Raw genomic sequence first — 21,294 nt, 5'->3', positions numbered from 1 at the left:
AAAAGGGTATCACCTCTTTTAGAGCCATAATTTAGACTCTTCCACCAATACAAACTGAAACATCTGTAAAATGCATAGTTAAATGACAGGATACATTCTTTCTCTTTAAAAGTTCATACTCTTTTCTTCTGTAAGTTGTCTCTGTTGACAAGAATTTCTTTCTTTCTTTCTTCAAGGCACTAAAAACACTGCTTTATATTGTTTTATATAGATACAAAGGGGACAGGTAAATCTTTCAGTTAATTGGATTATGTGTTAACTACTCAGTTGAAATTAAATTAATGGTATAGATGGTCTTTGAGAATTTGGAAGGGGAAACAAAGAAGCATTCTTTCTCCAATAGGTGTTGACATATCAGAAGGGAACAATTTTTTATTTCCTAGATTCAGTACATATTCTTCATAGTAAAAAAACAATTAAGAAAATTACTCAGCAGTAAGTCATTCAATTGAAATTTCAATCCTTTTAAATGCTGCTCTGACGGTAGATTAGCTCTTGGATTTAATGGTATAGATTATCATTGTAAAATACTGTGGAAGTTTACTTTCTCTTTAGTTTCAATGACAGTGCTTTAATGTATGAAAGCAACATTTTTAATCTGCAATATATCCCTTAATACATCTACTTTTCTTTGATTACTTGTGTCTACTTTTTTAAACTGTGTTTTAGACATAAAAGTAGCTCGCAGGCATTTTTGACTGTAACATATTTATAAAATTGGTTTGTTTGCTTTGCACATAATTCTTCTAATATAACCAAAGTCATATATCTGAACTAGAGTCCAGGACACATATGCCATTGTGACATATCAAGAGCTGACTTCTTGCTCTATTATTACCACACTAACTGAAATTACGAAGACAAAAAGTTGTATTAAATACGTTCATCATCTTGGTATGTGCAGCTTTTTTTTTTACAAAACTATACATATCTTCAATGATAAAACTGCATGATTGATTTTATCTCATGTAAAAATCTTATGTTAAAATTTAGGCATCTAAGAGCCATTTGTAATCACTGTCTTCAAATGGGTAGTTAATCATATTTGTCCTCAGCTTTTATGTTGACTGTATGATTTTCCTCTTGCTGTTGAAAGTTCATTAAATTGGGGCATAGTATGAATTCACAATGCAGCTATTAAAAATACTCTAAAAATTAATTTTCTTAGAGTGACTGTATGTACATGTTTTTTTCCTCTTAGTTCCCTCCCTCCCAAAAAAATTAAATATAATGGAAATTAGACATTACTTACCATTTCTGATTGTATTGACTTCATTCAGTTCTGTAGTTGACTTTGACTTATTCCTAAGGATATAAAAACATCTGTCTTAATTATAAGACCTCATTACAGACACAGCTCTTATCATTGCAGATGACAGAACCAGTCCTCTTTTTTTCACTATTCCTCCCATCAACCATTTATGCTATACTTAAAACAAGACGCAAAAAATAACTAAAGACCAAGAGGATGCTAAATGGAAAAAAAGTCAATATTTAGATCTCAATAGATAGCCACCAATTAAAAGTTAAAATTTTGCACTGAAAGTTGTCAATGCTTCAGGTATAAGGAACTGATCATTGTACTTGTTTCAAAAAAACAATTTAAAAAACCAAATTCTTCCCTGTGGAAGCTTTGTGAAGACTGCAGTCAGACAAAGAAGCAAGAATTTTCAGAGCAGATTTACAATTTCTTTGGCTTAATGAGAAACTGAAATCATACTTCAGCACTGTTACTAAACAGCAAGCAAAACAACCTCTCAAAACCCTGCATGCAGATTGCTTTTGGAAAAATTTTCTGTTCACTGATTATACCTAGCAGCATAATTTTTAATGAGTTTTAGCCAAGAAATGGCATTTGTCAAAGGCCATATACAGGAAGACAAAGCCAAAAAGTTTGTTTTCTGACAGTACAGACCAGAAGCCTCAGCAACACCTCTGCTGTATTGTTAGTCTCAAGTAGTACAGCCAATTTTTTAGTTTAAAATAACTCACAAAGAAAGGATTTTAAAATAAATCCTTTGCTTGGTCCCAACTCAAAGCTGCTACATTAATGTTTTTACACATAACAGCATTGGCTGCACAACCACATTTTGAAAGAATCTTGTCTTTTATGTAGAGATAAATGATGCATAAACTACATCACATCTTGCTTCCTTAAGTTTTTACTGTCTGTCCTATGGTGTGGACCTGTTTTATTATCTATTTAAGAAGATGCAACACTCTCACAGCTGCTTGTAGTGAAGAAAAAAGCAGTGTCCTCCTCACACATATATCCAAGATGTAACTATTTAGTGCTTGCTCCTTCTGAAGTTAGATCTAGATATTCCATTAGTAACAGACCCATTAAATGTACCTTGTAATTTTTGGAGTTCCTCGTTATATAAGAGAGGTATGCTCACTTCAGCTACAAGAAGTGATTAATTCTACAGCAGAAGTCACCTTTCAGAACTACTGAGATGCAATGCAAAACAAAGGCTTAATTTGTAAAGCAAGAGATTGTACCTTAAAATTAACTTGTGTAAATTACGGGAGTAACATGCACTATCCCCTTGATAAATATCCTGCTGCTGCCTCTCACTTCCCTTCTTGTTTACTCTCTCAAGTTGCACAACCCGAATTGGGATGATTGCACCTTAGTTTGTAGAGCATGCTATGACACAACCACAAGAGATCTGAAATTGTTTTCCAGCCAGGTAAGTTTAGTACTACCCACATATTTACCTCCTCACAGTTTTGTTTCTCCCCGTAGAATCCCACTGACTAACTGTTGCTTACAACGCAGTGTATAATTTGACAAAAGTGTGGCCATTTGTTTTTTCAATATGAAAACATGCCATAAAAACTGCAAAACACAGCAGCAGGCCAACATATCCATTTAGCTGCTATGACTAAAGTTTATTAGAATTTTAAAAGTTTTCTAACAAAGAAATGGTGATGTTACAGTTGGTGTTGAGATTCAGTATTGGACATACCTGTCAGCAAACGACTGGCCAGGCTGTGCCTCAATGGTTTTAGAAACTTCATAACGCTCATAATGTCTATTGGAACGAAAAGAAACGTTATGTTCACATACAGAAAAAGACACACATAGTTCCTAAAGGAAATATTCAAAATAGATCCTGAAGGAAAAAAAAAAAAACAAAAAACAAAAAACCAGTTTAAATTAAACCCCCCAAACAAGTAAAGTTCTAAGGAGTCTTAATTTAACAGTCAGAAATACAACTGATAAAAGAAGGCAGAAAAAGAAGAGTTGACAGAAAAACTGCCTGAACTTACATTTTTGTGAAGTGACAAGGAAACCAAACATGAGCCTGCCAGAATGATTATTGCTAAAGATGTTTCAAATGTGTATTGATTCAATTTCTTATTACCTGTCAATGACAGGATGGCCAGCTCGATCCTCTATTGTTTTAGATACTTCATAGCGCTCGTAATGTCTAGAAGCAAAATAAAGATAAAATGCATATTAAAAGAAAATTCTAGAAATTGAGCAAACAGTAAGTATCCCCAGAGAAAACTTAGAAAGTTCAGCTCTGTTAAAAGAATCCCAAAGACTAAGGTGCTGCAAAAATTACAAGCATCAGTATACAACAGTGATTATCTCACCCATTTCAAAGCCAGGAGGAAAATTTTGTCAAACCACAGCTGTTCTATAAAAATTACATTTTTATTGAAGAAGAGTGTACAGGTGCAGTTTATAAACTCACAAAGTTCCACAGAAAACACTCTAGCTGACTGTCCCCTCCCTCCCTTTGCAGCAAGTATCATGCCTTTGCAGGTGTTTATATAACGTTTCAGATTTCAAGTCTTATCTTTAGATATCATCTTATAGCAAATATTTAACACCAGATATTTTAAAGCCCAGTTTCACTGAATTTGCTCCTTTACTATTAAGCAAAACCTCCCGTGTTTAGCAAAACACATCCTTTGGCAGCAACCTCAGAGGCAATGAAATCCCTGTGGACTAAAGAATGTGCCAGGGATTTAGATATGCAGATATTACAGCAGCTTAATAAGTTACCACACAAAGTCCTATCATCTTGCAACTGGGACAAGCTAAAACTGTAAAGTTATCCTGGCTCTGCTGTCAGGAAGAACCTGTTCAGCCATTGTAGCATTGTATCTCTGCTTTGCTCAGCAGGCATATCAAGCAGCAGTCATTTAGATTAAACTAAAGTAACTCTGGGTCTTACAACCTCTTCTGCAAATATATGCAGTTTTTTTAAATCATACTACTTTCTCCTAAGGCTTAGCTTGATACTACGTGTTCTCTTTAGTCATCTCTTGTTACTTACATAGGAAAAGAGATAAACCTTAAGAGAAGCCAAAAGTCATACACAAGGCAGTAAGGCAAATGGAGACAAAATAATATAAGGTTACTGGTTTAATCTGTTTTCAGACAGATTAATTTCCTGTAACAGTAGTCTGAAAACTTCTGGGCAAGAACACAAATTGAGAACTAATAGGTGGGGATTTGTTTGTTTGATTGATTTTTAAATCAAGCTGCTGAAGAACGTAATGAGAGGAACAAACATATCTGCAGTGGATATTTCTAACAGGCTATGATATGTAAGCAAGTAACGGTTCACTCATATACCATGATATCCCTCACCTGTCAAATTAACCCAGTAGTTAAATTACAATTAAGTTTTATTGTAACACTGTTGAATTAAAATGAGAGATAAATCTGTAAAAATCAGCCATACATTTGTTGAAAAAGTGTTAACTTTGTATTTCTTCTGGAAGCCCTGTATGTTAAGTCACTGGCTGTCACGTTGAGTCACTGGCTTGTGCACAATTCTTACAAAATTTTCTCATTAAGTCCTTCAGATCCTCTTTCATTTGGTTGTAATTACAGTACTTACACATCCCATTAAAAAAAAAATAGCTGAAGTAGGGAAATATAGCACTTGATTCTTGGGGAAGGACTGTGTTATGCCTGATCCTTCCATCTTTGGAAAGAAAGACTATGGTATGGGATTTTGCACCTAGTGACTGAAGCATGAATCTCCTCATACATTCAGGACAGACACAGCCCCGTTGGACACGGATTTGAATTTGCAGAAGGAAGAGAAAGTACATCCTAGCACAAGTGCACACCTTTGGTACTGAGGCACCTCCACTGACGCCTCCCTCTGCTTTTCCACCTGCCGCCTCTGCTCCTCCAGCTCTGCCTGCCGCCTCTGCTCCTCAGCCTGCTGCTGCTCCCTCTCTTTACGCTGTCTCTCCAGCTCCAGCTCTTGGAGTTCCTGTTCCTGCTCAAAATGCCTGGTTGCTTCTTCCTGGATCATCCGTTCCTCCTGAAGCCTCCTCCTTCCTTCCTCCTCATGCAGCGAGCTCGCTGCCAGCTCATTTTCTCCATCTCGTTCTGGCTCCTTGGGAGCATGTGCTTCCAGGCTTGCTGTCCAGCTGGACACAGGTGGAGCCTGAGAAGTGATAGATGTTGTATTTAGGGTTAGAACAGTCTGCTCCTGTAGCAAAGAAAAAAAAATAATGTTTTTAGGGAAGGGATCTGTTTTTTAAATAGATTGCTCCCTCAGGAAAGGTAATTTATTCTATAAGGTAAGCATGTATAAAAATCATCCCCAGCACTTCCAGTGCAAGATGCAGGGCACAGTTTGGTTGCACATTCTCCTAATTCAAGAGCTTCAATCCACACACCAGCCTTAGCAAGCACCACAGGCAGTGTGGACACAACTATGTGAAACATTCTGCTTTCCAAAGTATCGCTTACATGTCAAACCATCCCTTCCCCACTTAAATACCCATGGAAAACAAACCCGTCCATGATACCCAGCATTTCTCCCTACTGTTTTGACTTAGAAACCTGAGACCTATTTAAAAGTGTATACACAAAGATATACACTGCAATCTATGTCAGACCGATGAATTTCACATGAATCCTCATGTGGAGGCATCTCCCACTCTCTTCCATTCTACTACCATTTCAAAGTCAAGCCTCAGACCTATCACTCTATGACTCTTTTCTCAAAAATGAGAAAAGGCCTTTCAGTGGTCAAAAGATGTTTTAGTTGCAGGAAAAGAAATAATGTTGATGGGTCCATCAAAATCTCTTATGACAGAGAAAATACAAAATGGTTTATATTCTTGTACAACAAAGTCCTCCAACAGCTCAAAAAGCTTTCTTATTGGAGTTCTAAGCCTTAAATTATGGTCTACTCATTCACGACTGGTAAACACAACTGATCTAGCTTGGATGCCTGAAGCAACACTCACTTAGCAGTAAAGAGGAGATACCTCAGACAGTTCCCATACTCAGGAAAAAACTTGTTCATCTTCCCATAAACAACAGCCACAGAAGTCAGCATCTACAGAAACTACACACATATAGTGTTTTAAAATATATAACTGGAAATCTAAAGTTGATTTAGTATGTAAATTTATCAGATGAGCTGTCTGCCAATAACAAGGCAGACACTTATGAACATGCTTCCTGATAAACTATTGAAGCAGAACTCCAACAAGTATCACCAGGTGGTAAATAAACAGCAGAAGTCTCCATTTATGATCACAATAATTAATACATACTGTGACTTTTTGTCAACATATTTTTCCTGTTAGTTATGTAAACAGCTCATAAGGAAGACACCAATTCAACATATCTCAATACATCCCATCTACTCTTTCCATCTTATTTTTTTCTCTACCAAGTCATAGACAACAATTTATTTTCCGAAATGAGAAGATAAATGACATAAAAAACCTAATATTTTGCTTGCTTTCATCCATTTAGTATAAGAGGAAAAAACCCCTCATGAAACTAGTCAATAAAGCTTTATTCACAGCCTACCTCATCAAAATACTTGGAGCTCTCTTTTTCCGCTTCTTGCTTAGCTCGTAGCCATTCTTCCCTCAGTTTCTCTTGTTCTCGTTGGTATTTCTCCTGTTAGGTTACATTGAAGTTAAACATGCAAATAAGAAACATGGTATTTTTTACTTTCATTAAAATGCACACTGGAATTTAATGTGTTTTTTTAACAGACCAAACAGACCAGACAAAAAACATCCCTGAGCTCCACTAAAACATTAGGTCGGCCACAAATGAAATCCGGGCTCAAATACAATCCAAAAGAGTTCTGTAATTGATTTTTGAGTCTCCAGGCTTATTACACTCCAAGTCTCACAACAGCCAACTTAATAGTCCCTGTCCCTCAGTTTAGTTACCATTTGAACAAAATAACTCAGCTATCTAAGGTATTTCTGGATAAACACAGTGGTTGTATTTAACTTGGAACTAGGCACATTAATATTGTAAAAAAGTGATCACTAAGTGAAATAGTAAGATCTCTCATTCTTTTGAAATGTTACCCTAAACAAAACTGAATTTCTGGACCTTGAAATTTGTCTTTTGACTAGATTTGGTATGAAATCGATATAAAGTATTGCTTAAAGCACATGGCAAATGTTTTGGTGGTTTTGTCAATCACTACTTTTATCTTGGGAAAAGCAAAATATTTAAGTATGTCAAAATTATTCCTTCTAAGATGCTGGAAATAAGCAAAGAAAGATTTTGCCTCCTTTTTTTGTGTTATTTGAAAATTCATTGCTAGGATCATGGGGAAGAGAAAGATCATTATTACTCTGGTCAAATTTATCACTTCAGGACTAAAAAAGGAGAAACAAAGAAAAGTGACAGCAGATGGCTGAGTCAGCTCTCAAGAAAGGGGAGCCAAGGTTTATAGTCTTTAAAGCCATCTCTTCAGGTATCAAATGGAACATCCAAACCATAACAGAGACCACAGGTAGGTTTAGGAAGGTACAGCTGCTGTCCTGCAGAGTGTGCAAGCTACAAGGAACAACACTCAAAAAGCAAGAGAGATTCTATGCTTGTACTTTGACATCACAGTTTTCTGCTGAATACAGCCAAAGAGGGCTTGTGCAGAATAAATGATATTCACTGACGTCTCTCCTAGCCATCAGACTTCAGACAACAAACTTTAATTTCATTCGCAGAGATGTGTCTCTGAACATGGTTGAATGTGCTTACACTTCATTGAGTGGAGCTCCTTGCAGAAATGTATGCTTGGGTTTTTTTGCTACCCTAAGACTACAAACAATGCCCCCTCCCTCTGCAACACCCCCCTCCAGCTCTAGCTAGTGATTATCAGGGTGATTTTGCATTAGCAGATTCAGCTTTCTGACTCAGAGGTCCTGGGAACCAGGTAATTCCAACTGATTAGCTGACTGCTAAATGACAAGATTCTAACCAGCAGGTACTGGCTGCCTCCTCAACATTTATGAATACAAGGCAGTATCAGTAATTGAAGGTAAAACTCAGGCTAGAGGCAATTTCCTTAAGGGGAGAAAAATACAATTAATATTCAAAACATAAGACCCCTTAGTTCTTCACTTAACCTATAAATTCTCTTGTCATTAAGAATATACCAGCCTGGATGGTTGAGCACTTCTGGCTGTAGTGAATACACATTGTGTGTTTGATTTTATGATGCTCACTAAAGCGTTATCCTCCTTTTTCTGAAAAACTCCTAATGTGTGCAACTGTGCAGGCCACAAAATCCACCTGAGAGTCTCCCCAGGCTATCAGTAAGAAGAACTGCAGAAATCACGTGCTACTTTTCTTTCCTTGTTGCTACACACAGGGGATTGACAGCCCATGATTATGAAGATGAATTATACCTGCAACAAACGGTCCTGCTCTTTTTGCCATTTTTCCTGTCGTTTTCGCTCTTCCTCTTGATCCCAAACCCGACGGCTAGGAGCGCTGATGGAGGGCACTGGGAGCTAAAATAGCACAGAAATGAAGTTGTATTATCCTCTTGCCATGTAATCAACACTCCACATTTCTAAACATTTTATAGAGTGAGAAATAGAAACCATTACCAACGCTAGAGCTTTATAGTGACAAGGACATAAATTAGTCTTTTCTTCAAATGGACAGAAAGCAACCATGCCTTGAAAAAGCAAATCTTAGTCATTACTCTCAGATTTGATCAAAATTGTAAAGAAGTATAAAAAGCAGTAGAAAGCAGAGAGCTTCTTGAAAGGACTAGGATTATACAACCAACTAGTAGTTCACAAGTAGTACTTACATCAGGCATTGCAGGCTCTGGGCCTCCTGGGAGATTTGGAAGGCAAAAAAGAGAAATCATTAGACCCATACATAACTACTGCAAGACTTGTGTAACTGTGGCAAGTCTGTGAGCTTCAGACTAATTTTTTCTTCCTTAGTAAGACATGCTTGCATTTGCCCTGCTGAACTTTCTCGAGGGCAGAATTTATTAGGTGCTTTCAACTAAAGTGCACAATTGTTTCAAAGCTTTGCATGCTCACAAGTGCCATCAGCAATTGCCTGAATTAGCAGTACACCTTCCACTGTAGCAACACAAAGGCTCTTCACTATACCTCTCCTATTATTATTGTTGTGAAACCCAACTGTTTAGCACGACCAATACCCAGAACACTGCACAAGGGTAGAGAAGCTATTAGTCTACTGCCCTTGGCATGAATTAAGAGCAATTGACATCCGCTGGCATCTCCTCCACCACAAAACCATGTATTTTTGCTCTCCAAGTTTCCTTCTTTCCAACTTCCAAAAGCACACTAGAATTCAGTGAACTGGTCACCACTCACCATAAACCTTTTGCTATTTGAGGCTATCACACTTGGCCTTGTCATCCTGTGACAAGATGATTATTAGAGAGAGATGTGTATTATACTAATTTATTACAAGTTGATAAAATGGGGAGAAACACAAATTAAAATGCAATAATTTCTTAAGCACCATCACTATTTTTGTTTGTTGACAGTGTACTTGCTACTTAGCTGTCCAAATTTCAATTTTAAAAAAAGGCATAAAAGAAAAAAAAATTGCAACATTATCCTGAAGTTTAACCATATGAAGTGGAAAAAAGTTCATATTTAGGATACAAAAGACTCTAAGGAGTCACAGGTTAGCATCCGTTCTATATATACAACAATTTTGTTGTCACTGTCAGATCACAACAGCCACAGTGAAAATCAGGCAATCAGCTTAATCTATTGCAGTGGTGCCAGGAGATATTAAAGGGAAGCATAGACCTTTTTGCTCCCCTCTTTTCTCACCCCTGTAAGCTTATGCTGAACTCCACAGGAATCTTCATGTAATTGCAAAGCTGAAGTGTCAAAAGTTTAAAATTAACAAGCTGTACTGAACATGCACTCCAGAAATACAACCTTGTCCTCCCCCTCAAGCACAAGTGAAATACCTCAAATATTGTAATGAAAATATTTAAAAGAAAAAACTAATTTCTGCCAGCCATAAAATAAAAATCAGACAACAACAACAAAACCCCAACACCAACAAATAACCACCAACAAAATACCACCATATTGCAGATACAGCAGAAGTATTTAAAAAGCAAACAGAACCACAAACACGTATCTACTGTGGCATTTCACATATCACTTCTGGCAAAAAACAGAAATCAGCACCACTAAAAGCAAAATCCTGGCCCCACACAAGTCATTGGCAAAACTCAACTGAGCTTCCAGCAGGCCAGAATTTCACTCTTTCAGGCTACAGCAAAACAGAAAGGCATACATAGCCCAAATACAGCATAAGACACAAAACATTAGTGGAAGTATGTGAGCTGTGACATGCAAAATGCTGAAAAAGCAACCTACAAAACCAAAATTGAGTGCCTCGTTCATTGCCTTTTTAAAAAATGCTGGCATACTAAATTCAAAATTTATATTGGTCTTCTTGGGATCTGGTGACATCACCACATAGTGGAAAGCCAGCAGGTACCTTCTTATACCAATTTATGCAAAAGCACAGAGCTGCAACTCAAACTCAAATCCAGAGTTAAATGCTTCATCAACAGCTCTGAGATCTTCTCTAAACCTTTGCTGGAATATTCACCATTATTCTTGTTTTGTAGGTAGTAGCAAACCTGAACAGAGAGTGCCACCCTTCTAACTTCTACCCAGTGGGAAAAAAAAAGTATGAACAACACAGAAAAGATTTTAAACAGCTATAGATATAAGAGAACACGCAAAGACCCATTACCACAAAGGTAGACCCATGAATTGTAAGAATAACCTGATGACCCTGGGGAAAGAAGGGAAATTAATTATGTTGCTTCATTGTAACTGCAGAAACAACACTGAAGAGGTAGAGCACCCAGCACCAGACTTGTTAGGGAGAGTGTGCAGCAGGAACAATTTCATGGAAGTACATGAAATGTTAGCTCTTTGGTTTACCTTGTTCAAAAAATTGTGACCGCCTTTTTAAGTTTTTCAAAGAAATAGGTTCAGATGCTATTTGAAAAATACAAAGAATACAAACAAATCAAAATGAGGTGCCTTTTTTTAAATTACTATAATGACTGGATAAGAAACTTCTGTTAGACCTCCCATACACTGCAACATCACTTCTGAAAGCAAAAAGCCCCTGAAACGCAAAGGAAAACCTTAGGAAGTTACATCATATACTAATTAGGATTTCATTTTATCAGTAACAATGTCCAACAATAAAAACAGCACAAGTGTCAAACTCAGACTCAGATTCTCCCTGTCTAATTTAATCATCCTTGACTGAAATGAGGAGCTTAATGACCATTCAAGGCCATTAGAAAACATCTCCAGAGGGCAAGTGATATCTTGGAGGAATTTTTCTATGAATTGCCATGTGTATTCAAGCTAAAATGAAACACAAAGTTCCTACTTCAGGATATTATTCCATTAGGAATTATACATACCTGATTTCTCTCACTGCTGTCAAGTAAGGCTATAACTACTCATAGCCTCATATGCAATTATTATTCATATCATAATCATCAATATTGTTCTCCAGGAATAAAAGTAAAGTAATAATAGTGAAAACAGACACTAACCCCAAAACCTTACAACTGAAAGAGGCAGGAAAAAGTAGCAAAAAGTTGAGTACTCTACACTCTTCCTGGGTAGTGAAATAAGTCAATACTCATACTAACTCAGTCACCATATAATGCAGTAGCAAATACAATAAATGGTGTGCCTTCTTGTCTTTCACCCCTACCAAACATTAAATTTACAACCATTAATGCGCAGACGGGGCTTTGTTGCAGCTTTGTTGTCAGTTCTCAAACTGCCTAGCAAATTGTGGAAGCAAGCTAAACCCAGTTTGGATGCAACAAGATCTCTGTGATATCTGTCTGGCTTTTGGTTCATTAAGGTCTCACTTCACCCACTGTATAACACTCTCAGTCATTACTGGCTTAGCGTCTGTTCTTGTCACAAACCACACAATTAGCAGATGAAAAGCAACGGTGGTTTACCTCTTTGTTCATTAGAGCCAAGATCTCCTTGCATTCCATTTATCAATTTTGTTTCTGTATCCTGAAATACATAAATGAATGAATAAATAAATAAATAAATGTCTTAGGCTCATTAGATTTGTGGAAGTTTATCCAACTACGCATCTTTCCTATCAGGAACTATATGTCATGAAACACTTCATAATATTTTGTAGAAAGATACAAAACAATCTAAAACTTCCTCAGTGTAATTTATAATAAAGCTACTGCATGCATTTGAGGGAATCAATAACCAGCTGTGAACTGCTGCAGAAATAAAACACATTAGCTTGCAAGAAAATTCCAGAGGCCAAATTCCTGCCTTGGCAGGCAGGTTTTATTTGCAAGTAATTTGAAAGCACATATGCACCTGTTCTTTGGGGCTGCAACTTCCATTTAGGCTAATAATTCAGGTCAAAATCTTCTCTGAAGAACAAACATTATATATGGTTTTAATCAAAAGATAGTCTGCACCTGTTTTAATATTTATCATTCACCAGTGTTCTCTCATGAATAGACAGTAGCAAGTCTTTAAAACATCTTATTTACCTTAATACATGCATAGCTACCTCTCCATATTTCACATAAAGGGTTCTACACTTGTATTGCTTAAGGAACAGAAGATTCACAAGTTCTTTTCTCCATCTTCCCACTATCAAGACACTACATTTTTTTCTTCCTCCCCTCATCTCCCATGAACCTTCAAAAACATACTCACAGAACTTTGAAGGCTGCTGGAGAAATCTCTTTTTGTGGATATGGTGGAAGCATTTGAAACTTTTTCTCCCGAAGTTGCATCAATCCATTTATTTTCAGATGTACCTATAATGTTGGTAGCCACACTGGTGAGATTGAGGATTTTATGCCTTACATGTGGCAGGGAAGGCAGGTCTTTGCCCCAGTCTTTTTGGTATGTGGACGATTGAGAAATTAATATAGACAGTAACGTCAAAGAACAGAACAATAGCTAGTGAAAACATTAAAATAACACAAAAACAGGAGAGGGGACACACAAATCAGGTGGAATTTGTGAAGACAGGAAAAAGGGCATTTATAGCAGACCGCCTTCCCCAAAACTGAAAGTGTTAGTCATAAGCCAGGTAAAAGTTTGCCAAAACAAAAGATGTTTTGCTGATATGTGCTACAGCAGCTGAACATTAGAGAGGAGTTAGCATTCATTGGACACTATTTCATTAGTGTTAGTAAGGATTGAGAAAATTCTTCTGACTTTACTCACTCCAGGTACAATGAGACTCATACACTGTCCAGGGAAGGATTTTCATGTCCATGCTTATCAGGAAGCACAGAGAGGGGGAAGAAAAGGCAGCCTAAACTAAAGTGGCAAATTGATGAGGCAGATACAAAAGATGCTCTTCTCACATACTCCATCCTATCCCCCTTCCCTACCCCTCCTACTGAAAATTTTATTCAATTAGTTTTTTGCCACTAATCTCAGTCTTCAGTTGCATTAGGTCCTATAAAGTGATTTGTTACTTGTCTCTTCCTAACCCCACTGTTTTTACCCCAGTTTGCTGGTAACTTATTTACCTAGCATTCCACTAAAAGAATGTTTTGTATTTATACTGTGAAAGAAATCACTGATCACACTTCAACTCTGCAAAAATTCTTCTAGAACTTTGAAAGGGTTTCCTGATTAAAACCATGGCAAGTCAAGACATGCTACAAGGCTGTCAAGCCAGGATGGAAACCCTCCCTACCCAGAATAGGTAGGACCACTCCAGAGAGATTACAGCACCACAATATTTGGGTCAATGGCCAGAATCATAGCACACAGGTGCTGCACCACCCACAAGCTTATACCTCACTTCAAACACTCCCTGAAGAAAGGAAAAAAAGATCCTCCTTCCCGGAAGAAAGGGAGCTGGTGATTGAGAGAGAGGGCCTTTAAAAATTAGTGATCCCCTAGTGATCCTCTAGTGATGCCCTAGAGATCAGACCCTCTTAATTCTTGTGGTATGGCAGGGAAGAAAATGTTAGATTCCTTTTTGTGCTGGTTGCACACTTTTTTTTACCTGTCCATCCTCTAAGAAACAGGCCAGAGCACAAGAGTGAGGTCAGTAGTTCAATGTTTTGCAGATTTGCTTGTTAAGACATTTCTAATGCCAAGCAGTTAAAAAAGCCAAGTTGTGTTAAAATGCCACAGACACATTGGCAAACTACTCAGCTTAGACACGTATTACTGCTGTAAGGGTAATAAGGACTCTCAGCTGTCAGGCACAGCAGAGACAAAGCTTATTTGCCTTACAGAGCATACAGTATCTGCCTGACGAAACAACTCACCATTCTTTCCATATCGTCTGACATCCATGACCAGGTTTCCAGTTTCTAGTGCTCTGTTGATGGCTTCTTCCCACTGACTGTGGTCCATATGGGAAACCTTTGTGCCATTGACAGCAATGATCTCATCATCTACATGCAGCTGACAAAGTGCTGCAGGGCTGCCTGCAGAAAACAGAAGAAAAATGTTATTATGTCTCCATATTTTTTCTTTTTATCCCAGTTGAGATTGGAAGAGAGTGGATTGCGGAATCATTGAAAGAAATGCTTAGTGGTGCATATTTAGAAAGTCTTAGAAAAATTCACTACACTGTAACATAAGCTCAGTAAACTCAGTATCAAAGCAGCTTTTCAATTTAGAACTTAGGAGAACAAAAAAGAAATCAGTCTTCCGGACTTGGAAATTTCAGATTATGGTCTCCCCATTTTAATAAACAACCTCTGTGTTCAGTCTTCACTTCACTCACTCACCTTTATAATCTGTGGTAGTTAGTGAGAGAGAGGCAGCACAATGTCTATATCAATGATTAGCTGAAATTCAGCAAATGTTTGGGTAATCCTCTTATTTGTCAAAAAAACCCCCAAAAAAACAGCCTGCACTTTGTTAAGTCCAGTAGAAGCTGGCTTTCTTGTATTCTCATTTACATTTTCTGACCTCTGCTGACAAGAGCATGATGCTTTATTGCTTTGCCAGAATAGTTTATTAGCTCTAAATTGATTGGTAATTGGACTCAAGATATTGCTGGGTATTGTCCCACTAGACTTCTCTGGATTCTACTTATTTTATCTATTAAGAGCAAACTTTACGGCAAGTTGGACTTTGACTCTACTGATATTTTGCAAGACAAGCTGCACTTTATACTTTTTTCATCTGCTACACATTGGCAGGCAATCTCACTACACTAAGGACAGAGTACATAGAAGACCAGTTCATAAACTTTTTTTTCTGTTTAATTCAGAAAATGGATAGGCTGAGAAACTCAGACTCTCCAAGCAAGATTTTACAGATTACATATGAATGGTTCTTCCATCAAGAATTATTCCCTTAACAGAACAGAAAATAGAAAAGCCAAGTAAAAATATAGTTAAGGACTGCACAATAAACTCTCATGTTAATAAAACAAGTTTGAATTAAACAGTGGAAGGATTTTCCAAAGTAAGCAGTGAAATACATCTTACTTAAAATATACCAAGAACAATGCCCTATTACATTATTAGAAACAAATGTGGACAAGTATGACAGAAAAATTTAGACACCACATGCTTAATCCTGAGTCTCTTTTGACTCGTTAGTAAAATGCTGCTGTAAGTCTGGCTCATCCACTAAGGATTCAGATGGCTTGACACACAAGGAAGTTAAGAAATTAAGAAATGCTCTTTTTCCTAGTACTGCACCAAATAATGATCAATCATAGCTCACTAAAAAGCTCCACTGGCTTCTCTGCTAGAAGAACATGGCTCCATACTATATTGTTCTGCATCATTCTTAAAATATGGACTAAAAACTTAATTTGCAGTTATCAATACTAATTGCTTTTAAACTGTATTGTGGAAGAAAAGGTAGGGTTTTCATCTGAAGGAAGAAATATGGGCAACAGTTTAACTGGAAAAAAACATGGATCTCTAGGGGTCAAGAAGATGTTAAAGAATTATGGATATTCAAGTCTGTTAATGGAAGGTACTACTAAGAATATTATCAGAGATACTAATACTGAAGTTACTAATTTCAACAACTTCATGTAACATTCAGAATCATGTCTGATATTAGTACCATGTAGTTTAACCAGATCTGGATTAAGGCTTATGCTCATGATACAGGGAAAGCTTCAGGCTGCAGCAGAGTCATTAGCACTCATAATTTCTGTCTTGACTTGTGACAGAATAACCCCCAGTAACCAAAAAAATGTTGTGTTGATTTTATTCAAATAATTTGTCAGGGATGAGACCAGGCTCAGAGGTGTGAACAGTGTATCTCAATTGACTCAGTTTTAGGAAAGGAAGGGAGTTGAAGATTTCACAGTTCCTCCTATAATATTAGTAGAAAGGTATATGTAGATGATACTCCAACCATACAGATTGAATGAATAGCAGCAGTCTCTAGATCTGGACCTAAAATATCCAGAACAACTTACACTGCTCAATTTTTGGCCTGTAACTTTGCCAGCAGCTCTTCCTCCACAGTCTCTGGACAAAAGGGCTTCTCAAGAGTGCAAACCAGGGTGCCTACAGTGGGCTCCTGCTCTGATTCACATCCAGAGAAGCCCACAGAGCCTGCCCAGAAATTTAGATGCCGAAAGTTGTATGCTACCAGTTGTCTTACCCTGTCCAGCTCCTCCAAGACTATAGGTGTTAATTTCTGTACATTTCTATAAAGGACTTAGTTTTCATTATATAAAATATGTACTGCTTTTATGTACCTAGCTGCTTTTATGTTTGCCATAGGTTTTCCTGAAGGTAAAAGGGTTTTCTTTCTTACTAGTCCCCAGTAAAAACAAAAGCAACCAAATACTCATTTTCCATATGCTCTAAATTATCTCTAACCTATTTCCATCTGTTGTTATTACAATAGATAAACACTATCTCAATGATAGAAAAAAAATAAAACTTGAAGGATGTGGATCAGATTTACTTTGCCCTACATGACTGCAAGCGTTTGATCAGACATGCACTCCTGTGCACACAATCTCAAAAAATTTATTGCAAAGGGAAAGTGAAAGGGGAAGGACTGAAACAATAAAGATTATATGGCACTGGGGAAGTTGGCAGAACAATGTCTAGATTAATGACTTAAGGCTATTTATCTAATTTTTAGTGTAAAGGTTGAAGACTCCTTTAAAAAATGAGAACTATCCTTTTTTATATGTAGTAAATGGGTATCACTGAAATATGTGTTACAAGCTTAACTCTTACTTAGATTTTTGAGAACGCTTACAAGTTAATTTTTCCTACCAAGTAGTTTTCTTGGAGGATTTTTTTTAATGAATAGCATATTTAGAATACAGAGTCATCTTTAAGTAGCAAAAAATATACATGCTGGGTATCATCTCAAGAAAATCATACAGCTAGGAGAAAGTATTCCTGGAAGCTTCTTCTGGGCTTAAGAAAGAGAAAAGGGTGACTAGAATGTTTGGTTTGGATTTGCCAAGCCTAAATCACACTTGACCAACCTGGTTATCTTCAGTGATAAACTGCCTAGATCTCAGTGGATGACGGAAGAGAGGTGGTTACAATCCACCTTGCCTTTAACAAGACCATTGACATGATATTCCACAGTATCCAGGTATCAAAAGTGTGATAGGATTGTCCACAGGGCAGAACGACCAGATGGTGAAAAACTGGCTGGGCTGTGAGGCTCTGTGGGAAGTGGTTAATGGCTCTTACTCTGCCTGCAGGCTGCTCACAAGTGGATCTCATGAGGATGTATCAGGGACCTGCCCTGTTTAATATGTTCAGCAATCAGTAGGAAAAGGAGGAAAACACACCCTCATCAAGTTCTCAAACCTTGCCAAAAGTGAGAGGGTGGCCGGTACAATGGAGGGCAGGGCTGCTCTTGAGAGCAGGAACCTGACACTCAACAAGGCCACATCCAGGGTCCTGCTCCTGAAAAGGACTAATCCCAGCGATGGTACAGGCTGGGCATTGATGGGCTGGAGAGCAAGGCTGGGGGCCCTGGCAGTGGTGGGGCTGTATGAACGCTAATATGACCAACAAATCAAGACAAGTGGCCATTCAATTCACTCAGCACCTCTTATGCCACACTGACAATACTGTGTCCAGCTTTGGTGTTCCTCTGTAAGAGAGACATCAATAAACTGGGGCAAGTTAAATGGGAAGATACTGGGATGGTTAGGGCTGGAGCAATGGACCTGCGAGGAAAGGCTGAAGAGTATGGGCTTGTTCAGCCTGGAGAAGAGAGGCTGCACAAGAACTTAACAGTAGTTCCCCCCCAGTACATACCAGGAGGTCCCTGAGAAGGGAAAGCTGCTCTTCATTGAAATTTATGGCAGGAAAACATAGAACAGTGGTTATAAACACGGACAAAGATCGGTCTGGCTGGGTATGTAGGGGAAATTTTCTCTGAGAGGATAATGCCAGAGAGGCTGTGTGGATTCCATTCTCAGAGGGCCTCAAACCCCCATGGGTAAAAAGCCCTAGGCCACTTAGCCTGAATTCCATCTTGACATTTTTTTGAGCAGTACATTACTCTACATGATCTTCCAAGCTGAATTATCCTATGACTTATCCTTAAAAACAGGTAATACTACATTCCCAAGTGCCTAGCTGAAACCATATATTACTCTTCAATGGGTCATCCACATCTTTCATCCTTCACTTCTTAAAACGGAGCTACAGCTTTTGAGTAAGGATACAAGATGGGACAGTTGTTGGAAGAAAAAAGTGCTGAACACAGGCTACAAACGAGAGCACTGAGATACAGCCCATTCTCAGTTAAATCTATACTTTGTGCTCTTTCCTGTGAGAATGGTAATAAAGCATAACCAAGACAAAAACCACAAGGCCTTCACCTTCTCCTTGGGACAGAGCCCATGTGGACCTTTGTGAATGACCAGCAGGAACATTCACTACCCTCACGTTTCTCCTTTTCAACTGGCAGTGCAAATGGACAGACCCCTGCCTCCAAGGACGGAAATTAAACCCAAAGCCTAGCAGCAGGAAAAGCAAAGGGAAAGTTATTCTTCAGGCAAAACGAATATTAGTATTTCCAGAATCACAAAACAAAACAGGTTAGAATGAACCACAGTGGTTTATCTGGTTCATCCTCCCTGCTCAAAGAGGGTTTTCCTAGAGCAAATCCAATTATGAAAAGTACTCAGATATAGTGGAAAAAGGCCGCTTCGCTTCTTGAATTTGAAAAAGAAAAAAAATTCCAAGACTTCTCATTAACTGCTGTTAAACAGTGTTGTTTCCTCTCTGGAAAGCATAATACAGACCTAACTAAATTAAAAGCTAGCTAAAGAAAGCATAATACAGAGCTAGCTAAATAAATAGTTTCCAGCTATTTCTCCTTTCTCAGGATGATCTTGTGTTAGGTGGAAAGAAGGGCACAATTCAATATTCCTCAAGTATTACTGGCAATGGGAAATACCATTGTTTAGAAAACAAGCATTATATGTGATTTGCTTCGGTTTTTGTTGTTTTTTTTTTTTTTAGAAAATCAAGCTCATTCTCTGCAGAAGACTATTATAGGTTAGAAATAAACTTTATATATGTGCCATCTCAAGACAAAAATATTTGCTTTCCCTAAGTATTAAACAACTGAAAAAAAACTACACTGGAAATCAATTTAGAAGTTGCAGCTACTTAAGAATATGAGCTGTCTCCAGAATTCAGCATGACTAAGAAAGGAGAAGTTGAACAAAGAGTATTAACTCCTAAGTTTCCTCTGCAAGTGTTTACAAACCATGTGAAGTGAAATCTTTCAAACTCAGCTGTAAGAAACAGTCTGGACATTGGAAGTCTGCATTTGCCCCTAAATACTGTTCTGTAAGAGGCTCATGTTTATACCCTCCTTGATTAGGAAAATGCATTTTGGTATTTCTGAATTCAACCTGTTTCAAGAGATGAGGGTTCACAGAAATACATTAGCAAACTAAATAGTGATCTTTCAGTTCTGCACCTGATGTTTTGCAGCATTCTTAGCAGCAAATGCCTTGAGAAACCTCTGCAAATTAAACATAAGAACAAAAATTTGTGAATATATACACATTTACCTTCTTCAACTGTCTGTACAATGGCTCCTGAAGAACTCCAATTTGTTGTAAACCCAAAGCTGCGACTGTGGCCAGGTCTCTGGTTTATACTGATTCTCATTTCACTGTACTGTTCCTGTAAAATAAAACATGACACTACAGTATCTGGTATCACAGGAATCTAAATGAGGGAAAGTTTATCCTCTAAATAAGTGAGGATGTGCACTTTAATCATCTATTATTAGCATCACAGACAAAGGAAACAGTACTGAAGTCAGTTAAGTAATTCATTTGCTTTTTAGTCCAACAGGTGTTTCAGTTTGCATTTATATTTTCTCTACATGTATCTTTCACTCTGCATTTCTGTTATTTTAAATGTTTTGCAACACAATGCTAAAAAAATTCAAGAACTTGGAGGAAATTGAACACCTAAATCATTCTTCATGGATTGTCTTGTGAATTTGTGACATGCACTGCCTCCTCAGTGAGCATCAGAGATCTGAAAAAGCTAGATAACTGTAATCAATCTTTTTTTTTTTTTTTGCATATCCTACCATAAGAATCATCAGTTTAGGTTCATGCTACAACTAGGTTTACTTGGGTGCACAATCATCTTCTTGATTTTGTGTGAAACACTACCAGCTTGCTATGGATTTTGTAATAGAGGGCTTAGATAATAGAAATAATCCCAAAATCAGCTAAATCCAGATCTTTATTGGACTTTCAAGATGCTTTCAGAATCTGAATCAAAATCTAACATTGCCATTTTAAACAACAAGAATATCTGAATGGGAAAACATTTTGTAACACTTGCTTTCAATCCCACGCTATATTTGGAGCATGTGTTGCATACATTAACATTCTAAGGTGAGCTCATTAAAAACCTGAATGCATGCTACACACTTCATCAGCATGACACTGACATTGATATAAAAGGAAAAAAAATTCTCTGTCAAACAATGTTAAGATGGATATATTCCAGCAAAATG

The 21,294-nt window shown here is 37.5% G+C and overlaps 1 protein-coding gene across 5 annotated transcripts in view; it reads right to left on the bottom strand.

The window, feature by feature from the left end:
• Positions 1 to 21,294, bottom strand: part of LMO7 (LIM domain 7) — a 131,784-nt gene that overhangs the window by 7,966 nt on the left and 102,524 nt on the right. For all 5 annotated transcript variants that reach the window (XM_059493250.1, XM_059493258.1, XM_059493259.1 and 2 more), the window contains 12 exons: positions 20,327 to 20,441; positions 14,598 to 14,759; positions 13,015 to 13,199; positions 12,279 to 12,339; positions 11,224 to 11,280; positions 9,072 to 9,097; positions 8,659 to 8,763; positions 6,812 to 6,904; positions 5,101 to 5,471; positions 3,372 to 3,437; positions 2,973 to 3,038; positions 1,253 to 1,305 (listed from right to left, as the gene is read on the bottom strand). In XM_059493250.1, the coding sequence (XP_059349233.1) occupies positions 1,253 to 1,305; positions 2,973 to 3,038; positions 3,372 to 3,437; positions 5,101 to 5,471; positions 6,812 to 6,904; positions 8,659 to 8,763; positions 9,072 to 9,097; positions 11,224 to 11,280; positions 12,279 to 12,339; positions 13,015 to 13,199; positions 14,598 to 14,759; positions 20,327 to 20,441 (1,360 nt within the window). The remainder of the gene's footprint in view (positions 1 to 1,252; positions 1,306 to 2,972; positions 3,039 to 3,371; positions 3,438 to 5,100; positions 5,472 to 6,811; positions 6,905 to 8,658; positions 8,764 to 9,071; positions 9,098 to 11,223; positions 11,281 to 12,278; positions 12,340 to 13,014; positions 13,200 to 14,597; positions 14,760 to 20,326; positions 20,442 to 21,294) is intronic.

Source organism: Ammospiza nelsoni, chromosome 2, assembly GCF_027579445.1.
Source record: "Ammospiza nelsoni isolate bAmmNel1 chromosome 2, bAmmNel1.pri, whole genome shotgun sequence".
NCBI classification, from domain to species: domain Eukaryota; kingdom Metazoa; phylum Chordata; class Aves; order Passeriformes; family Passerellidae; genus Ammospiza; species Ammospiza nelsoni.
Note: the sequence above shows the minus strand (reverse complement) of the source record. Positions and strands in the feature narration are given on the sequence as shown.